This window comes from Hyperoodon ampullatus, assembly GCF_949752795.1.
Source record: "Hyperoodon ampullatus genome assembly, chromosome: 19".
NCBI lineage: Eukaryota > Metazoa > Chordata > Mammalia > Artiodactyla > Ziphiidae > Hyperoodon > Hyperoodon ampullatus.
Window position 1 is genome coordinate 23756767 of NC_136932.1, and position 22351 is coordinate 23779117.

A 22351-nucleotide genomic window follows, 5' to 3' on the forward strand; every position below is an offset into this window, starting at 1 on the left:
CTAGACTCGAGATTTGAATTTCCTATAATTTTTACATGTCACAAAATACTGTTATTCTTTGATTCCCCCCCCCCCATTTAAAAATGTGAAAAACATTCCTAACTACTGGGCTGTACAAAACAGGCTGTGGGCTGGATTTAACCCCCTCGGGCTCCGTTACAGACCTTTGATCTATAAAGACTCTCAGCAAATCTGGATAAAGGAACTTGCGGTAAGATGATACTGGTTTTATTATTACCATGGGTGGTAGAGAAGCAAAGATAAAGAAGGCAGTCTTTTTTTGTCACGGATTTCATGGTCAAGTTCAAGATTAAGATGTAAACAAATCATGATGACACAGTATGGTAACTGCAATTACAGTTTATATATTGGAACAAAGGAGGAATAATCAGCTCTGCTTGGGTGGATCAGAAGTCACCTCTAATAGTCGTCTGTTGAGGATACGTTCAGCTAAGATCCTTTCCAGGAATCTTTTCAAACTTGCTAAGGTGACTGACCACATCTTTTGCCAGGATGGCTGTGAACATTCGGATGGCTCAATTCCTTTGTTTTATAGGATATAATCTTAATTTGTTCCTCTCAGAACTAAAATTAATACATTCTAGATAATTTTTTCTGACAGTTATTTCTAAAGGTCATGCACATTTTTACTGCTTTGAGAAAGGTGAAATATATTTCATAGCACATATAATATAGTAATCAATGTTTCTTTAATACAGTAGTGAATTTCTGATACTGAATTTTGGGTTATGTAAATTTAGTCTTTAAGTCAACTATTAATACATTAGAAAAGGAAAATGGGCTTTAGTGGGCTTTCAGTTTTCTTGCAATTTATTAGATTTAATGTGAATTATTTTTATCTAGGAAAAGTATGGATATATGGCTGTTAGCATTACTGACGCCATCCTGGGCTCTTACAGTTTATCCTGTCCTTTCACCCACCCTACCCAGGACTGAACTGTGCAGTAAGTCACTTCTCTGTTGTCAAGGCTTTGCAGTTAATAGAAACTGTTTTAATAATCGTTAGGATCAGGTGGCCTCTATGCTCCGTTAGTCCCCAAACAATGATGATGTATATTCCCGGCGCCCACGAGACTAGTTACCCATTCATGAATTTTGACTTAGGAGTACACGTCCCGTTTCCAAGCACCTGCCTCCATACTCTAGGTTAACCATAAAGTCGTCCCAGTGGCCTCCGCCGGTGGGGAGTGCAGCTGCGGGAGTGCAGCTGCGGGTCGTTGTCCCCTGATCCCGAGCCCACCCTGTGAGTAAGTTACCCTGTAATAAACTGATCCATTGATTATGTGGAGATGCCTGCCTCGTTTGTTTTGTTTTTCGGTCTCAAGGTGCTTTCTCAGTTCAGGGAGCACTTTTCGTTCCCTCCTTCCTCCAGCAGAAAGTTAAATATTTAATTAAACCTTAAGTGATACTAGGTGTATAAAACTAATTATTATTTAAAGCTCTATAACAAGCTTAACACATTCCCCAGATATGCTGTGGAGCAATGGAAAGACACTTTAAAGATTCTTAAAAATAATTTTGTACCCTTACTTCTATGTCTTTGTCATAGTTCTTGAGCAGTTAAGAATTGGCTTTGTTAAAGAGTTTTAAAGGTACTGCCTTGGTAAGACTTTGGAACTGTATCAAGTATTATAAGTTTTCCAAAAAGTACAATTTGTTAAAAATATGCCGTTAGAAGTTTTATTGTACTTAAGTTGTTAACTTGTGCTTTCAAGGGTCCTCTTCTAATATACGTTGCAAAAGAGGTCTTACATGTGTTGTCTACTCAAAAAGCTGCTTTTTTCCGGTTGTCTGGTCGTCTCTATTTACAATGCCCTGGGCTTGTGTGAACTGTTACTTGTGAGTAAACTCCTGCTGGATGTTGACTGTATGATTCTTTTCCCACTTACAGCCGTTAAATGCGGGGCAGGCCAAGCATCCTTTACTGCCTTTTGCTTTTGTCCTTTTGAATCTCACCACATAAGGCTATAACGTTCGGGATAATTAAGGGGAATTACAGTGTAGAAAGAGGAAATTTAGAGCTTTATGCTAAATATGGGTTTTCTTTTGGTCCAGGAAAAGGCACAGGACAAGTTAAACTTTTTACAGATGTCCCCTTGCTGGCCGTGCCTCGTTGCTAACTTTGCAGCCCCGTTTTCAGCTGTGCACTTGAGTCAGAAGAGCCACTTTCATGTCACCTCTGCGGGGTGGATTTCCACCTTTCTTTCAGGAAACCTCACTGCCCCGCCCATAGGGCTCGGTTTCAGCTCAGACACCGTCTCTTTATCTTCGGCAGAGGTCTTCAGTATAGAAAGCACTGCCTTCCCATATCCTTCCTCCATCCCAAATCCCCCCTCCCTACCCTGCAAAGCAGTGTGGGGCGGGGGCAGCAGAGGGGACGTTATGATCACCCCACCAGTGGGAGGTGCAGGCTCCCCTCTTTTCTTTTTCCTTCTGTCTTCTCCCAAAGGACAAACATTAATTCTCAGAGACACTGTGGTCTCAGCACTTGAAGAAGCAGCACAATATTTCCCTCAGCACGTGTGGTTTGCAAGGAGCCTTTTACAGTAGTTACTGCTTCACATCATGATGCAGAGCCACCCTCGCCTGATTTATTCCCCACGACCCTCTTCAAATTGCACCTGCTTAGGCTCTGTGGGTTGTGGGTGCCCAGGTGGGCAAAGAGGTTCATTGTGGTCAGTTTATAAAAACCTGTCTACAGCTTTGAAGGTACTGGTTAGGTGAACATTAAACTAAAAGTTAATGAAGGATCAATGTTAAGAATGTTTCATTTTAGTTTTCAAACACCCAAACCAGGTGTTTACTTTCTCGAAGAAAACAAGCAGTCAATTGATTTTTCTTCTTTAAGATGTTTTGTTTTAATAATTTGAGTAGATGGAAGTTCAAGGTTATTGAAATTTAACATTTTTCACATGATTAGACTGGAGCTTATGAATATAAGAAACATCTGTTTGTGCAGGTGAGTCATAACACTGATTCATCTATATACTTCACAACAGAGTACTTTCTGGTCAGCATTTTCTTCCCTTTGTCCTTTGGCCATCCATTCTGGGGGAATCTCCTTGACTCCGTCTTCATTCTAACTCACCAATTTGGCATTCTCCCCAGCTAGCAAGAATTTTATTTCTATCTGTCTGTTCCATTTCCAAATTCTCTCGCAGCTTTCTCTTCATTGCTTTGTCCTTGTTTCATGAGTATGATATCCCTTGAGGATATTAGTTATACTACTTTTATAGACAGCAGTGATCAACATGTGTAATTACTTGCCATGTTCCAGGCACCATTTTCAGCTTTATGTGTATTTATTCTTTTGGTCATTCTGACAGGAACAGAGTAGGGACACAAAGTAGGTAATTAAATAGTTAATCCCACTAGGGGATCGTAAATCAAAAAGTATGGGAGACCCTGTAAGTTAACAGTCACGCAAGAAAGCAGGTTTGCTTAACAACAGAACCAAGCAGCAGAAGCACGAGACATGCCCCCAAACAATAAAACAATGGTGGCATGAGACCCACATCCTGCCGGCAAGTAAAGCCGGCAAGTTAATGATCCTTGAGAAGGGGCTTACATGTCTGCATGCACTAAGAGCAGAGATATCGGGGAAAGGTGACATTACACCAAAACCTGAAATAATTTACAATATCATAGTATGTGGAACAGTGCCGCCGTTTTGCTCCTTTCCATAGGGCCATGACGATCCCGGTTGGGCCATATGGGGTCAAAAACTCCCCCGCCCACCATGTAGGAGGAGTTAATAGTGGAAGACTTGAAGAATGAAAAGAAGGTGGTCTTTTGCCCCCTCCCCACTTTTCCTTTGCTTATAAAAATGTAGCCCGCTGAGTTCTCAGGGCGGCACTCCCTTGCCTGTGGGCTTGTATCTCTCACAAGCGTCACACACTCTTGCTTCCCTCTCACTCTGCCTCTCCCTGAATTCTTTCTGCGCTGAGACAGAAGATGTTCTGGCTGAGGAAAAATGATGAGGAAGAAAAATCTACCTAGAATAGAGCTCAGGGGCAAAAGGAAAACAGCATGAAAACACCTTTTGCTTCAGAAGGGATTTTGTGCTTTGGAAGAAAGGACAAAACTGAGGCTGAATAGACACTGAAGTGACTCCTTTGATTAGTCATTGTATATCATCTTCTGCAGAGACGTTTCCCTGTTAATATTACTTTAAAGCTACTTTAAAAACTACATCAGTGGTTCTCCACTTTTTATTGGGCCCTGCACGCTCACTCCCGTTAGCGTCAGTGGAATTGTACACTTAGTAGGCAGGGAGGCATGCGGGTCTTTAACATTTCCCTTTGTTCCTGACACGCTTCACTTTGAAAACCGCTGTTATCCTTTGGAGTTTTCTAACCATGGAGTTAAGAACACATTATACTGTTAACACTGGTTGAGTCCTTTGATGCGAGAAATAGAAACTGATCTGGCCAGCTTAAGTGAAAATAAAATATACTGGGTAGATAATAGGGCATTTCACATAGTCCAAGGAAGAAGAATCAGGTTTTGGACACAGTAGGTATCAAACCTTAGGGGAAAGCTTAGTACCGAGAATGTATGAACTTTCTTAAATGCCTCTATTAATCTAACTGTTTCCATGAGTCCCAGTCTCTGGATCTCTTAGTTAAAAATTCCTCTCTACCCGGAGAAAACTTAAGTGCTACCGCTCAGAGGTGGTCGTGGTGATGGTAGTCGTGGTGTGTCTGGTGGAATGGCGGGGTGTGTGCACAGGTTCATGGGCTTCAGGCAAGGCTGTTAAAGACTCAACCCTGAGTCCAGGGAGCAGTTCTCAAAGGAAGGAAGAATACTGTGAATCCATCAGCTGCTTTAGGAGGGGCCTGTTTTCTAAAAATGAAGCATCAAGTAGGCAGCGTTCAATTTGAATGAATAATTCAGTGGCTCCCACTAAATCAATGTGTTTTGGCAGATAACTTGAGAATGTTCTTGCTGCTAAATTGGTTAGTGTTTCTATGTTTCATAGTAAATCATCCTCGAATGAGTGTGATCCGTCTGCCTCTCTCTACCTTCCACCCTCCCTCCTTCCCTCCTTCCTCTCTTCCTTTCTTTCATCGGCCTAGAGATGATCACCAACTCATTGCAGGATCTGATCTAACAGGAATGAGGCTGTTGGAAGAATTTATTGAGTGTATCCTCCTTTCTTGGCTGCTGCAATTTTGCTCTTTTTAATTTACTCATTTAATATTTTTACAGTATGTCTAATTGTGTAATTACTTTTTTCCCCACCATATAAGGAACACATATTGATGGGAAAATTGAGAAAATAGAAAAAAACACAGAGGGAATAAAAGTTGTCTAAATCTCATCGCTAAATTTAAGACAAAGCTCTCTACTGTACATATAAAGAGGATGTTTATTTGATCCAAACTTTAATTATGTATATTGCCTTTTGGGGGGTAAGACAAGCTGCCTCTAAAAAGTTGCCTGCTTTTTTTATCCAGGTGGAGACAGCCAGCTTGGAACAGACTGTTCTTGTTGTAGAGGGGGTCACACCAGTGGCTGCCATCAAATAGCTTTATATAAAACAAAGAACAAATATCTCTCTGAAGAAGGCTTAGTGGGACTTTTTTGGTGTCTCCTCCAAGCTGCCCTCGCGATACCTTTTTAGGTGACGGGGCCGAGCCATTTGGAGTAGGGACCACGGAGAGTGCACTCGGCAGCCCGGCCAGGCTGGCTTCTGCTTGCATATAACCTCTTTGAAGACCTGCGATGTGGCTCCAACAGAGGTCCACTCGCAGAAGGGGCCCCAGGGGCCTCCAGAGGGTCAGCTTAGCCTGGAAGAGGGCTACTGGGCCTGTGATGCGGTGATTTAGGTCATACAGCTCAAAAAGTATACCGAGGTGAAACTTGTTTCCGTCACTCCAAAGTGAAACCCTGTACTCATTAAGCACTTTCTCCCCTTCTCCTCTGGCAACTACTGGTCTGCATTCCATTTCTGTGGATTTATGTATTCTGGAAATTTCATATAAGTGGAATCCTATTTGACCTTTTGTGTCTGGCTTCTTTCACTTAACGTAATGTTTTGGAGGTTCATCCACGTTGTAGCATGTATCAGTACTGCATTCCTCTTTACGGTAAATAGTAAATCATTGTGTGTATACACCACAATTTGTTTTTCCCTTCGTCTGTTGGTAGACATTTGGGCTGTTTCTACGTCTTGGCAGTTGTGACCCTGCGTGAACGTGCACTTGTTTGAGTCCCCATGGAATAGTGGGATCCTGTAGGAACTCTGTTTAACTTTTGGGGAACGGCCAAACTGTTCTCCTCAGCAGCTAAACCACTTTGCAGTTCCGCCAGCAGGGTGTGAGTACCCAGTTGAGCCATGGAGTTTCTTATGAGAAATTTGCTCTCATTCAAAGCAGTATTCCTGTGGGTGATGCAGTGGTTATTCTCTGGCTGCTCTCAAGATTTTTCACTGTCTTTAATTTTTAGCAGTTTAATCACGATGTGTTTGAATGTGGATTTCCTTCGATTTATCCTGTCTGGGTTTCATCAAGCTTCTTGAAACTCTTAGGTGTTTCATCTCTGGCCAAATCTGGGAAGTTTTCAGCCAGTAATTCTGTAAATATGTTTTGAAGCATTAACACACTTCTCTCTTTCTGGGTCTCTGATCGTTTGAATGTTAGACCGTTTGTTATTGTCTCACAGTTCTCTGAGGTACTGTTAATTGTTAAAACAACAACAGCAACAACAAAACCTCTTTTCTCTCTTTTGTTCAGATTGAGTAGCCTCTCTTGATCTATCAAGTTTACTGACTGTTTTTCTGTTGTCTCCATTCTGTTTTTGAGCCCATTCTATGGATTTTGTTTATTTGTTGCTGTGTTTTTCTGTTCTAAAGTTACTGTTTGGTGCTGCTTGATATCTTGTTTCTTTGCTGACACTTTCATTGTTTTCAAGAATGAAATGAATGTTTTCTTGCCATTGTTTGCTGGAGCACTTTTTAAATAGCTGCTTTAAAGTTTTAGTCAGATAATTTCAAAATCTGTGTCATCTTGGCAGTGGCACCTGTGGGTAGAGTTGACATTTTCAGGTGCTTCATTACCGGAGTCATTTTGGGTTGTGTGAGACTGCGGGTTTTGTTTTCATCCCGTAGAGAGCATCGATGTCTTCTTTTAGTGTGCTGTCCACCTGGTTAGGTTCAGGTCTTCAGTTTCTGCCCACATTCTCTGAACTGTGGTTCTAATTTCGGTTTAGTTTTCAGAAGCCTTTGCAGTGCAGTTTGGATCTGTCCGTGTGTGCCGCCCAGTGACCCATCTGGATCTGGGCAGTGGGTCTGTCTGTGAATTCAGTTCCTCAAGTGTTTGGTGCACAGAGCAGGATTAGATCCACGTTTACCCAGATTGGGTGTTAGTACAGGAGCTAATAAACAACTTCATTGCGTTACTTCCCTGAACTCCTCGTTTCATTTGCTCTCCCTGCTACTTTTTCATTCCCTGTGTCTCCTCTTTTCCATCTTCCAGCTGCCAAGATAGGGTTTTCCTGCCCCACTGGGCCACGCACTTCGGCGACTGCATGTGCCGCATTCAGGGCCCTGTGGCTGGAAGGAGGCGGCGGGCTTTGTTCCCCAACCCTTGTGGAAGAAGCTCCACTCAGAGGAGAGAGTTTGGCTGGGTTCATCTTTCATCACTGCAGTCTGACACTGCTGTAAACGGGGTTGCTTAGGGACAAGGGCACAGGAGAATGTAGAAAAGAATAAAAGACTGGGTGTTTCCTTGTTCTCCGTGAGCAGAAGACTTCCGTTTCCTACCGAGCCAGAACTAGAGAGCTTCCTCCGGAGCTTTCTCTGTGTCCCAGTGCCCACTTCCAGTGCGTTCAGTTTAGAGGACACTGGAAGAGAAAAAGTGGAATTCCGGTTCCCCCTTGTTTCACATGCTACTATTTACTTTTCAGGATCTTCACGTTACCGTTCCATGCATTCTGTCCGGGTAGGAGAGACAGTGTGGAGTGTGCTTAACTATCTAGCCTGAGGCTGAAGAATCTGTCTGTCTTTGACATTAGAAATGGCATATACTTGACTGTGTGGTTCCAATTTCTTTTTTTCCAATCTCCTGTCTTTAGTAAACTAATCCAGAAAACATGGCTACTGCAATTCGGGAAGTTGGAGTTTGGAGACAGACCAGAACACTCCTACTGAAGAATTACCTAGTTAAATGCAGGACTAAAAAAAGTAGCGTTCAGGTAAGTTAAATGACCATTATGTTTTATTGCAGTTTATTTTGCATTAATATGTTCCATCTTTAAAAGATAATTTGTTTTGCTGGATACATTTTTATTATAATTTTATATTCCTAGGTCCCTTTAACTTGCTTGTAAAAACTTGTTATGTTGGCCTCAGAAAAATATCTAAATTACCCCATGTTTTCTGAATGTCAAAAATTTTAATAACGATGTCTAAATTTAGTTAATTTCTAATATCAGTGCTTGATTTTGAACCTTGAGGCATGCATTTCCCGTTTCATGGAATGAAAAATAAATTCTGCAGACAACTTCATGGAACATTATTCCACAGTTTATTCCTTATGGCCAGCCATCTTTTGGACTCTGGATTGAATTGCCCATAATTACTAAAATTATGTCACATATTTGTTCCCACAAGCATACATTACTCTATTATTTATTTATTTAGCATACATTACTTTAAAAGGTGAAAGAAAGTAAGAACTCTGGCTAACCAGTTAATAGTGATTTTAAAGGATGGAATGGTATTGTTGATCTTCTCCTGAAGCCAGCAGAACAAGTAAACAGCAAGATGGAACAATGATGAGTTCATCCCTATTAAAGTTGACTACTGAATATAATTGAGTATAGTTTTAGTAGTAGAAGCTTAGCTATAATTAAAGCATGAGTTTTAATTCAGACTTGAATAAAGACATTTTTATGGTGATCCCTATTACAGATGTTTGGTAAGTTACTTTGAATAAAGTCAGGTATGAGTAAATTTATTATTATATTTTATATTAGTAATCTAAGATGTTTAAATGTTAGCTTTTATGTCATTTAAATGTATTATGGTGACTTGAATTTTAAAATATTTTAGTAAAATTGAATGTAAAGGAAAAATTCATATGCTGTTGGGTTAGGTTCAGCACAGTATTTCTTTTAGGATAGAATTGCTTTTATTTTTTGTACTTAAGAAAGGAGACCCAAGTTCCTCATGTTTTTTGTTAGTATTAGTTATATTCATAGAAATCTTGATGATTTTTGCTGCCATTGTTATATTTTGTAATCATTTTGTTTGTTTCCTTTATTATAGGAAATTATTTTTCCACTATTTTTTTTATTTTGGTTAATATTAGTTAGCATGATGCATCCAAATAAGAAATATGAAGAAGTGCCTGACATGGAACTTAACCCCATGGACAAATCTGTCCTCTCTAACGTAATTCTTGGATTTACACCAGTGACTAATATTACAAGAGACATCATGCAGAAGGTTTCTACTGATCACCTTCCTAACGGTATTGTGAGTTTACATGTGTATTCTGTCTCTTGCAGAAAGCCTCTTTGCTGTTTGCTTTATTGAGCAAATACCATTCTTAACATTTAGATAAATGTCCTTTCACCAAAACATAGTTTTATAGAAATACTAACATCATTTAATTCTGCTGCCTTATGATTCTTGTGAAACTTTAATTTGTAGCCTTGGTAATAGGAAGCATATTTTATGTTTTAATATTTTATATTTAATTCATAGACCGTTTATAAAATAAGCATATTTGTATAGTATATAAGATTTGAAGGAATATTTCATTTTGATTCTGACTCACATAACTATTAAGAAACTAGAAATACACGGTAAAGACAGTAATGCCGATGCCAGGATGATTGATTTAATGAAATGCTGAATTGTAGAAAATAAGAAAATAACCTGTTATCCTCCATCATATAGGATTGTTAGTTGTAATTGACTTCTAGTGTGTGTCACACATTATTGGATAATGTGTCACTGAATAGAAGGTGTTTATACAACCATGAGCCAGATAGCTTTCTCTCCAGTGGTTTCTTTCTGGTGAATTACTATTTAATATTTTTATCTTACTAGTATAGAATACACTTGTTGGTTTATCATATTAAGCATAAGCAGCATGATAGCCTTAAGAATTTAGCATGTCAGCTAAGAAGAACTCATCAGAAACGTTGAGAATGAAATTCATTGGTAATTCTGAGTAGGACCAAAGTATATATGCTAAAGAAATCCAAGTGAGTGTGTATTAAGTTATATGCCAGAATAGTAGAAATGTATGTAGATTTTTTTTTAAGTTCTGTCTTTTTAATGGCAGAACTCTGAACGTGAGATTGTACATACATACGTGGTAACTTAACTGGTAGGGTGTTGAATTAACACCCTCTTGCTTCAGATCAATCCTGGAGTTCCATGTACACCTTCAAGGGTCTGGAAAATCATGAGAATTAACATTTAAGTAATACTTAATAATTTACAAAGCATTTTCATGTCTGTAACTACATTTGATATTAACAACCCCTTGTGATCAGCTAGGTATTGTGGGTGAGGATACTAAAGTTCAGGGAATTAAATTGCTTACCTGTTCTCACACAGCTAATAAGTAGTAAAGTTAAGTACTGATCCTACGTTTTTTTCCCCATTTCATGGCATGTTCTGAACCTCCTGTAGTGAAGACTGCTTGCTTGTAAATAAAACTTCAAGAAAATGTTTAAAAATTAAGATTATTGATGTGAAAAGAGCTGAATGATGATTACAGTATTTTTTCATGGATCTTCCAAGAAAAGAACAAGCAGTATTGGGTTTAAATGGCAATTTTTATTCAAAGAAGAGTGTGTCATAGTTACTAAAATACATATTTAGTTTCTGAGGAAGGATTATGGAATTTTCTTCATAAGGAGGAATATTTGAAAATAAAATATCCACTCATTTGTCAAGGAGTTATTTGTATGGTTTTACTTTGACATAGATAAGTGATCTACATATATTGCATATAAAGTATATGATCTATTTTATTATGTTAATAACTTATGTGTTACATAACACATACATAATTTATGTAATCAAATGACAGCTAAGAAATAGTGTCTGTAAATTTGCACTATTTTAATATCCATTTTTTAGGTTTTTTTTAGAAGAGCTGTATTCATTTTCTAAGAAGTTAGAGCATCAAACAAGTGCTTATAAAATATTACATTCATCAAATATAATGTTAAATTTGGTGTATTGTATTACAATAAACTATTCAAATTTGTGAGCTAACTAAATTGTTATCATATTTTATAGTCATAATTACCGAAGAATATACAAGTGAAAAAGAATTGCTAGCATCCAGTCTTTCTAAATCCAGCAACTTTGTAGGTGTGGTTTTCAAAGACTTCATGTCCTATGAACTCCGTTTTTTTCCTGATATGATTCCAGTATCTTCTGTTTATATGGATTCAAGAGGTAAATGGCCCTAAATAATCAATGAAAATGAATTAAATTCCCATTTTTGCTGCTCTTAGTTCATATGCAAAATTTGATGGTGTCCACCATTGGCATTTTAAATAATAGTTATTCAGATAAGAAGACTGTCAACTGTAGCATAAAAATATGTGTATACTTATCTATCTACATCTATATATATAATATGAAGTATAATTTATGTAACATCCACTTTAATTTTAATACATTTATATTGTTTACAGTAACAAAACAAAATTTTATCTTGAATTATATGACATTCTAAGTCTGTTCTTTTCTCCATGTAATTGTTTTCATATGTGGTATGGCACATACCTTTAAAATCTCAAGGTCTTCCACCAATAAACTTCATTAGTTTTATGTTGGAAACATGGAAAACAGCCTTCACTGCCTAAACCTCTGAAAAGATAATTATCAACCACAAACATTTCTTGACTAATGTTAAAGTCACTGTTAAGTACTGTATTTGTGGCTTGATTCCGCAAAGCCCTTATAGAATTTTTCTTTTTTTCTATGCTGTTCACCTGGACTTGCCCTTGCATCTGGAAGAGCTTTAAAGCTGATAAGTCATTGTAGAATGGCTTGCCTTAAAACAGAAAACTGATTTATTTTAAATAACTATGTTTACCATTAATTTCTTTCCATTTGTATTCATTTACGATTCAGTATCCTAACACATGTAACTCTTTAATTTCAAAAATTAAAGTAAACAATAAGGAACGTGATAGATTTTGTTTGCCTTTGGAGGGCCATTGCTTATTTTCTTTGGTCCTGTAGAGATTGATTAACTATATTACTTTGGTAACCCCATGTGTGCTGCCTTTAAAGAAAACACGTGTATATTGCAGAATCTTATGTCTCACATTTTTTTCTCCATAGCTGGCTGTTCCAAATCATGTGAGGCTGTTCAGTACTGGTCCTCAGGGTTCACAGTTTTACAGGCCTCGATAGATACTGCCATTATACAGGTAAATATGAAAAAGGAAGAAAATAGAGTCAAACTGTATTTTACCAATCATCCCCTAAGTCTTTACCATAGGATTTCATTTGACTGCTGTCAAATGTACAAAATACAGAGGGGCTTCCCTGGTGGCGCAGTGATTGAGAGTCTGCCTGCTGATGCAAGGGACACGGGTTCATGCCCCGGGTCTGGGAAGATCCCGTGGAGCGGCTGGGCCTGTGAGCCATAGCCGCTGAGCCTGCGCGTCCGGAGCCTGTGCTCCGCAGCGGGAGGGGCCACAGCGGTGAGAGGCCTGCGTACCGCAAAAAAAAAAAAAAATAGTACAAAATACATAACTTAATACAATTCCTTTATGGAAGAAGATAAGGGAGAAGTCATATTTTCTGACCTCATTTTTTTGAAACCCACCTTATTTGATGGTTTCTAAGCATGTGATTCAGCATTCTGTATACCAGTATTATCATATCTGTGTTGACTGTAGATAATATTTATGAAAGGTCTACATTTGCAGACTTTTTCCCTTGAATAAGCATAACTTAGTTTAAAGAAGGTGAGTATCTTTATCTTAATCACAGTGGTAGATTTTATTTCTTACTTAACAAACATTTATCACTTGTTCGCCAAACATTATTTCTAAGAAGTTATGTACTAAGATCAACCCATTTAATCTTTAACACCCCTATGTTAAAGGGTGCTGTTATTGTCTGCATTTTATATGTGCACCTTAAGCACAGGAAGGTTAAAAGTGACTTTCCAAAACTCAGTTAATTAGTGGCAAAGCTAATTCAGACTATGGCTTTTGGGCTCCCAGTTCTGTATTTTAATACTGTACTGCCACTAAGATTGTGTATAAATGTTGCATTTACGTTCTAAAGACATGCTTAGACCTGATCCATTGTTTCACATTTTAGCAGAAATGAACAGGAGACCTTGAATAGGAGACCTGTCTCTGTTGGTTGTTAGACTGCTATGTAGTAAAATGACTACAAAAATAATGCTTTACTTGACTGCATTGTTGTTAGAACCATATGAGATGATATATATAGAATTGTCTTATAAACTCTCACAACATGGTATAATGTATTGTAGATACAGTATTCAGTAACACAGAAGATGAAGGTAGTGACAGTGAAATATAGGGCATATCACATTGACAGTGTTAAAAGTACTTATTTGTGTTTTGGCCAGAGACCTTAGCTGTCCACAACCCAGACCATACTGGATGAACAGGTAGAGCAGATCTCAGTTTAGCCATTCATTTGAATGTTAAGTAGAAGTGAATCGTATGGCATAACTAGTTTTGTTATTCTGTCTATATGCGTGCTGCATATATAGATTTTAAAACAATAGGACTTACTATCTAAAACAACATTTTAAAAAGAGTCATTCTTTCATAGTACTAGTAATCATTCCTTAATTCCTCAATTTTATAAATGCATGTTTTTATTAAGATGCATATAATTGTCAGCTAAAGGTGATAATGCGCAGTTTTATTTTCTTTGACAAATTATTTAATAAAAATTTATATACTTCCCAACTTCAGAGTTTAAACTTTATGACATGCTTCCAGAGTGAGTAAAAGCAGTTTTCTATAGGTATCACGATGCAGGGGTCAATCACTTTATTTCTGGTGTGTAGCTTTTTGAGAATGGTATTTGTACGAGGTTATTGATTAAATTTGGGGGTATAACTGTCACATTATTTTAGGGGCTACTATCAGAACTAAATAAATTGGATGTATTTACATTTTCTAATTACAGTTGAAGACCAATGTTTCTTTTTGGAAGGAGCTGGAGCCAACTAAGGCTGTCCTTATGGGAGAAACTGCTGTTGTGGAAATAGATACCTTTCCCCGAGGAGTAATTTTAATATACCTAGTTATAGCATTTTCACCTTTTGGATACTTTTTGGCAATTCATATCGTGGCAGAAAAAGAGAAGAAGTTAAAAGAGTTTTTAAAGATAATGGGACTGCATGACACTGCCTTTTGGTATGTTATTAAGACTTTGTTATTCAGTGTGATTAATAATCGTGTAAGTATATACGGATCTTCAGAATATTGTGATTTTGTCGTTCACCTGACTCGATGAGGTGCTGATCCTGTTTCCTCACAGTTACTGCCTTTGTCTCGGAGTTTGAGACCAATCAAAATGCTTCAGCAATTGATTGGCTTGTTTTAACATAAGGAAGGTGAGCTTTGGAAAGCTCATGTGGATATTATATATTTAAATTTTATTTCATATTTTGTTTGAATTGATGAGGCGTACTCCATGTATTTCAGTGTATATTTCAGTGTATAGAAAATAGGAGATTTTGGAAAGTTAGAAATTAATTGCCTGTTACAGTCCTCCTCAGGTATCATAGCATATACATGTTATTAAAATGTAATCAAAATGACGGAAGCTTGTGTATGTAGTATATGGGCTTTCTTTCCTCTGGAGAAAGTTACTTCTGTGAATTTTTTAAGATGATAATATGCAAATAATTTCTAGGGAAACAAATGAAAAAAGTTCACAAATGAGCACATTAGCATTTTTATACAATGATAATTTTATAGAGGCATGCATTTTTATAAATAATTCTAGGTGTATTTTTCTTACTTTTTCCACTATGTAATAACAACATTATTTTGACCTCTTCCGGGGGGGGGGATGTTAATACTGTTGCATGTGAGTTATTATTGTAGACCGTTTTATTCCATTTAGCTCAACGCAACAGTTAAAACACTTTATGTAATGGGGTCATTCTGTATGACATAGCATCTTTGCTCATTTTTTTTTCTCCTGTCGTTTTACTAGTGATTGTTTTTTTTTTTTAGATGTTGGGGGTAGGAGTTTATTAATTTATTTATTTTATTTTTGCTGTGTTTGGTCTTCGTTTCTGTGTGAGGGCTTTCTCTAGTTGTGGCAAGCAGAGGCCACGCTTCATCGCGGTGCACGGACCTCTCACTATCACGGCCTCTCTTTTTGCGGAGCACAGGCTCCAGACGCGCAGGCTCAGTAGTTGTGGCTCACGGGCCTCGTTGCTCCGCGGCATGTGGGATTCTCCCAGACCAGTGCTCGAGCCTGTGTCCCCTGCATTAGCAGGCAGATTCTCAACCACTGCGCCACCAGGGAAGCCCCTAGTGATTGTTTTTTGAGATACATTGGTTATTAAAGTATTCTGTGAGGAAACAGTAGCTGGAAGGCAAATCTGTTTCTCAGTGCCTCAGTTTTGCCTCTGTAAAATAATGGTTTTAGTTTTGGTAGTTCAGATATCTTTTAGCCCTATCTTGGTGATTTTATGATAGCATACATTAAATTATCTGCTAACTTGAAAAATGAAAATAAAATGAAACTAAATACTGTGGTGATTTCACTGAGCTCTGATTATGAGGAGAAATTTTGAGTCGTGTAGTGAATCCATTGTTGATCTTCCTGATCTCACATTGTGTTCCTGTAGTAATTATGTTGTTGATTAGCAAGGTAACCTCTACTGTCTAAAGTACCAAAAGCCATCAGTTTGTTGCATGTACCATAAAGAAAATTGTCAGTCATTAAACTCTTTCTTATTTTAAGAAAATCAGAAGTATTGTGCATTGTTGAACTTCTGAGGGTTTTAGATTTAAATTAATCATGAATTTCTATAAATCTGTATAGTTTTTTTTTTTGACTCTTGGAAAGATAGTCACCATTTTATCTCTGTGTCAGATGATACTTTTACTGACAACCAATACTGTATTTTTAATTACGTCTGAGAGCTTTAATTTTCAATAGATGAGCATACAAAGAAATGAAGAGATTGGCTTAATTTTAAGAGTAAAATGTCTAAAATAAAGCTGAAGCTTTGTTTAAAATGTTTCTGTTTTTTTTTTTAATTGTTAAAGCCTGTATCTTTAGCCATAAATGTATCTGTGTTCCCATTGCAGGCTCTCCTGGGTCCTTCTGTATACAAGTTTGATTTTTCTCATGTCCCTTCTCATGGCAGTCATTGCAACAGCTTCTTCTTTATTTCCTCAAAGTAGCTGCTTTGTGATATTTCTACTTTTTTTCCTGTATGGCTTATCATCTGTAAGTACTTTCACTTGAAATGGGAATAAAGAACTGTCAAAATATTTGATTAATAAAGTCTTACTGTTTGGTTTACTTACAGTCGATTTCCCGTGAAAGACAAGATTGTTACTAGGCTACTGATACATGAGTTGTATCGTTGTGCCTCCATATTTTTAGAAAGGTTACAGAATATTCTCAAGTTTAAATTTAAATTGTTTTCATATGATGTATTCCACATACAGTTCCTCTGTGTCTGTCTTTCACTATCTTCGTTTAATTGTGCTTATTATACACCATTAAGATTGTCTGGCACTAGACTTTTTATTCCTTTGTTTTTATGAGATCCTGACTGTTTCAAGTTAATTTATGTTACAGGATGATGTCGCGTAAAGATATATCTTTGTAAATGTAGCTCTTTGACAGTGTTGATTTCCATTCAGTAGTTTGGTTAAATGTTGGATGTTCATGACAAGCTTTTGTTTTAAGTGGTCCCAGTTTCCATTCTGATTGGCTTATGTGCCCATGCTGTATCCGTTGTTAAATATTTTGACTATCACCCCTGCTCTTTTTTTTTTTTTAAACATTTATTTATTTATTTATTTTTGGCTGCGTTGGGTCTTCGTTGCTGCGCACGGGCTTTCTCTAGTTGTGGTGAGCGGGGGCTACTCTTCGTTGTGGTGCGCGGGCTTCTCATTGCGGTGGCTTCTCTTGTTGCGGAGCATGGGCTCTAGGTGCGCGGGCTTCAGTAGCTGTGGTGTGTGGGCTCTGGAGCGCAGGCTCGGTAGTTGTGGCTCATGGGCTTAGCTGCTCTGCGGCACGTGGCACCTTCCCAGACCAAGGCTCAAACCCGTGTCCCTTGCATTGGCAGGGGGACTCCTAACCACTGCGCCACCAGGGAAGTCCCATTCCTGCTCTTTAACATGATAATTTACAAATAACTGATATGCTCCTCTGTATAATTGCCTGGTTTTTAACTGGCTCTGTTTCTTGTCAACACGTGAAGTTGAAAAGATGGGCTCTGTGTAAAAGCCTGTTGACATACTGTTTTGCTCATATTGTCCGTATCTAACTGCAGAAACACACGGTGGTTTATGGCTTCTACAGTGCTGAGGAGATCGTGTTTGCCTATTACCTAGATAAAATGCAGTGTTTACTATTTGTCGGTTTAAATTTTTAATGTAGAGCACTATTTGTATGAAAATTAAATATCTCACCATGGCCTTTAGAAATTAATTGTATTTTAATGAATGTATTTTCTAATGAAAATAACTTGTTCTTTCACAAGGAAAATTTAATTTTGTTTTCATACCAGTGTATATGAACAATGCTTTAACCTTAATATTTATATCTTACAGGTATTTTTTGCTTTAATGCTGACGCCTCTTTTTAAAAAATCAAAACATGTGGGAATAGTTGAATTTTTAGTGACTGTGGCTTTTGGATTTGTTGGCCTTTTGATAGTCCTCATGGAAAGTTTTCCCAAATCTTTAGTGTGGCTTCTAAGTCCCTTCTGCCAGTGTACTTTTTTGATTGGTATTGCACAGGTAGGTAATATACATATCTTGCTTTCACGAAATATTTTCTTTTCTCTCCACTTCCATACAGCATATTATACTACCATGAATACTGCCCTTAGATTGCAAAAAAAACTATTTAAAATTTTCAACATGAAAAAGGAGTGATATTTGAATATTGGAGTACATTTTATATTGGTTTCATTTATATTTTCTCCATTTTTAAAGTTTTTTATTTATATGACCTGTTTATAAATAAGTTCTCCACTTTTCACTTTAGTGTATCTCAATAATCTGTTTCACTGCAGTAACCCAGTTTGTTAGAAGTCATTGGTTTATGCGTCAGGTAATCTAGATTGCTCTGTGGCCTGGTTTTATTGCTCCCTATTGTAAATTTATCTCACATGTGTGCCTGGGAGAAAATTGTGTGTGAAGCAGAACAAATTTTTCTTGTAGTAGTGAAAGTAGTACCTTGTGGATTTTATACATCCAGCATTCATGAGATTATCTTTACCTAAATAGTATTTAGATTTATAAATTTGATTTTTATTAGTCTTTACGGGGCACTCAGGTTCTAAGGGGAAAATTCTTATAAGAAACTGCTTTATGTATTAGAACACAAATTTGGTTAATGTGTAAAGAAAAAATGTAATTACTTAATACAAGAGATTATTCATGTTGGCTGGATAGACTTCTGATTTGTGAGACTTTGCTTGTTTATGAGTATTGAGTTAAACGAATTTTAATTATTTGAGACCTAAGAGCTGTTATTACATGTTTTGAGAGTCCACTGAGTCCCCTTAGGAAGGGAGAATTATAGATTCATAGGTTTATGTTGAGTGGGAGGGACTTTGAATGTCATTTAATTCACCTTCATTTCACAGGTGAGGAGACTGAAATCCAGAACAGCATAATTAAAGTTTATTTACTTAATGGCAGGGCTGAGACCTAAACGAGGCCTCAGTCTCTATTGCTTTCCTTCTACTCTATCACATATAGCTACTATGAATAATTTAATAGCGGTGTTAATTAATTATAGTACCTTCTCCCTTTTCAGTGTTGAAAGGTGCTGACCATAAGTTTATCCTCTAATACTTAATTTGTCTGACTGCTCTGTGGACCATAACCCTTTTGTTTGCATTAGTTTTTATTTCATTTGATAATCATAGCATTAGAATTATTGTACATGCCCCAAGAATAGATGTATACTAGTTTTAGAAGCACAGCATTGAAAACATGGTTGAAAGGGGTTGCTGTAATAAACTCATGGTTTGGTCAAGTTTATTGTTTTCTTTATAAATTCATGTTACTAATTTGGTAGACTGTTTAATCTGTTAAAAGGCCCAGTTTACTGACTCTAGATATTATAAGAAACTCTAAATAGTGTTAGCTATTTTATAAAATAATAAAATATTTTATCATTTTTATATAATAAAGTTGGTGTTTCTGTTTTTCAGGTCATGCATTTAGAAGATTTTAATGAAGGTGCTTTATTTTCTAATTTGACTGAAGGGCCATATCCTCTAATTATTACTATTATCATGCTGGCCCTTAACAGCATATTCTATGTCCTTCTGGCTGTCTATCTTGATCAGGTCATTCCAGGTATGCAGGTAGTTATTGGATTTTATGGTAAAGATATTTAGGTTACTTTGCCCACATAAGGTTAACTTAATTAAAAACTTTTTCTTGTAACTAAGTCGTATTCACTGTTACAGCTTTTAATTTAATTTTAAATAAGTATATTTCGTACCTTATGCATTAACTGCTAGTGAATGTAAGGAGATTGTGGGTGAAAAGAGATCAGTTTGTTTTGAAAGCCTTCAGTCCCTAATTGAACTCCTTAACTCAGTCCTTCCCCACGTCCATCGATTTGGCTACAGTGTTTTGTTATTTTCCCCCATAAGCTCCTACGCCACGAGCAACCTTGTGACCCCTCCCATTCCCCACATCCCTCATCCTGCCCTGAAGCAAACTTGTGTGGATTCAAAATATCACTAAATAACCAACACCCCCTTTCCTTTCCCCCCTGAGTTCCTCATTCATTTTATCTGTGTGCTAGACCTGCAGTCTTATATGGAAAGACACATGTGGCTTTTAAAACTTGAATTACTTACAACTAAATAAACTAACAGTTCCTTCTCAGTATCGCAAGCCACATGCCAAGTGCTCGGTAGCCACGCCTGGCTGTTAGTCACCACACTGCAGAGCACAGATGAGGACATTTCTATTGTTGCAGGAAGGCATGGTGGGCTTTGCTGTGGCACGTCTGTCTAAGAACCTCACCATTCCCTCTAATCAAGCTAATCACCTGCTCAGACACCTTGCTGGGTGGGCACAGCCTGGTGAATCAAGTAGAAACTTGTTATATGTTAATTTCCTCCACACCACTTTTATGTATTTAGTCACTTCTTAGCCACTGTCCCCCTCTGTATTGTATTTTACATCCATCCACACGGTCCTATTTATCTATTTAAACACATCTGCAGTGTATCCGTTACATTATTTTTAGCTACCCATAACAGAGAACCTCTTTAATTGTCTTAAACAAGAAGGAAATCAAGCATTTTATTTAAAGTCCAAAGATAGGATGGACCCCAGGTCAGTTGGACTTGCTCCGCTGTGTCATCAGGGACCCACTTTCTCCGTGTTCTTGCCTCTTTGTCTCAATCTGGCAGGTTTGCTCTCCTCCTGGCTGCACGGGGTTGTGCTTCTTTGTTCCCGTCCAGAGGGAGAGGGAGAGGGAGAGGTTGCCTTTCCCCCAGTAAACCCTTCGCTCCTGTCTGGTTGGCACCTGCTTGTGGCTGCAGTGGTAGCAGCCACCAGAGCCTGCCAGGGGCTCATTAGGTCCACTGGCATCTCTCTGTAGTTGGGATCAGAGCCCTTTGAAACATACGCTCGTCTAGAGGAGGAGTGAATGTTAGAAAGGACGGGGAGGGTCGGTTCCTTGGGGAGAAAGGGAGAAAATACGTACATGCTGTGTGGGCAGTCAGAGCTAAGTCTCCTGTGTCAGTCCTGGTGGCTCTGTTATTCTCCTAGTTCTAAAAAGTCTTCTTTATGAACAATATCCACTTGTCTGAATACTGTCTGTTTTCAAAGACTAAGATGATACTCATTCAAGCCTTCAGACTATCCAGATGTAAACTTTTCCTCTTCTGAACTCTTATTAGCACTGTGTGTGGCATGCCTCATGCTGTATGTTGTGTTTTAGCCGTTTAGTATGTACATGTAGTCATAACAACGTAAGTTTCTGTAGGGAAGAAAATGTACTTTGCTTACATTTACATTCCCTACACTCTCAGCAACTCTGAAACTATTTATGGACAAGAGTTATTTGTCAGTAAAACTTTTATTTTTCACACACTATTACTTTAGTATTTTATGTCTAAACTTTACATCTAGATTGTCTTAGGTATCACAGACTGCCTTTATGATTTAATAACTAGTTTTCAGAAATAATTTGTTAGGATAACTTAGTTTTTTTTTTTTTTCAGGAGAATTTGGTTTACGGAGATCATCGTTTTATTTTTTGAAGCCATCATATTGGTCAAAGAGCAGAAGAAATTATAAGGAGTTATCAGAGGGCAATGTTAGTGGGACTATTAGTTTTAGTGAAATTGTTGAGCCTGTTTCTTCAGAATTTATAGGAAAAGAAGCCATAAGGTATGATTTAATCTTTGGCAGTTTAGGTCTAAGAACTGCTTATGGAACGTGCCACATTTAAATCCTATCTTTAAAATAATGCATGTAACTATGGTATCTTTGGAGATTTGGTGCACATTTCATGATTTTTTAAAAAACAGCATTAAGGGATAATTCTCTTTTAAATTTTTATTTTCTTTGCGGCCATTTAGAATAAGGTTGCTGCTAGGTTTGAAATTTTATGTTTGAATAGAAATTTTTAAAAGTAATAAAACCTAGTATTTATAAAATTAAGCTATTTTAAAGTTTCCTCATTATGTAGATTAAAACAGAATAAACATTAACTTTCTATTTTTATTCAGGCTACATTGTCTGAGATATACACCACACTAAATTGTGCTCTGTTAATTTCATAGACCCTTAGAAATTGTGACATAATTAACTTGTCACATCAACTTAATTTCTGAGAATGAAAGAAATTCATTACTGTTCCTTGCTAGTTCAGTCAAAACCAAGTTAAAAAAATAATGAGACCGAGAAAAGAAATAAAAGTGAAAGAAAAAGTGGAGTATAATTTGTGTTTTTTAAATTTAAGAAACATGTATAAAAGCAAGGGAGAGTTAGATATTTAAGATGCAGTCAGTGGGCTGGCGGTCTGCCTTCTTTTTTTTTTTTTTTTTTTTTTTTGTGGTACGCGGGCCTCTCACTGTTGTGGCCTCTCCCATTGCGGAGCACA

At 37.4% G+C, this 22351-nt stretch overlaps 1 protein-coding gene across 1 annotated transcript in view; it reads left to right on the forward strand.

Moving 5' to 3' along the window:
- Positions 1 to 8112: 8112 nt before the first annotated feature.
- The window catches only part of ABCA5 (ATP binding cassette subfamily A member 5), a gene marked incomplete at its 3' end in the record, with an annotated part of 52178 nt that continues 37939 nt past the window's right edge, over positions 8113 to 22351 (forward strand). Inside the window, exons 1-9 of the mRNA XM_079726401.1 lie at positions 8113 to 8217; positions 9293 to 9497; positions 11288 to 11449; positions 12347 to 12435; positions 14189 to 14418; positions 16336 to 16477; positions 17815 to 18003; positions 19431 to 19578; positions 21468 to 21636. Of these exons, the coding sequence (XP_079582527.1) occupies positions 8116 to 8217; positions 9293 to 9497; positions 11288 to 11449; positions 12347 to 12435; positions 14189 to 14418; positions 16336 to 16477; positions 17815 to 18003; positions 19431 to 19578; positions 21468 to 21636 (1436 nt within the window). The 5' untranslated portion in view covers positions 8113 to 8115. The remainder of the gene's footprint in view (positions 8218 to 9292; positions 9498 to 11287; positions 11450 to 12346; positions 12436 to 14188; positions 14419 to 16335; positions 16478 to 17814; positions 18004 to 19430; positions 19579 to 21467; positions 21637 to 22351) is intronic.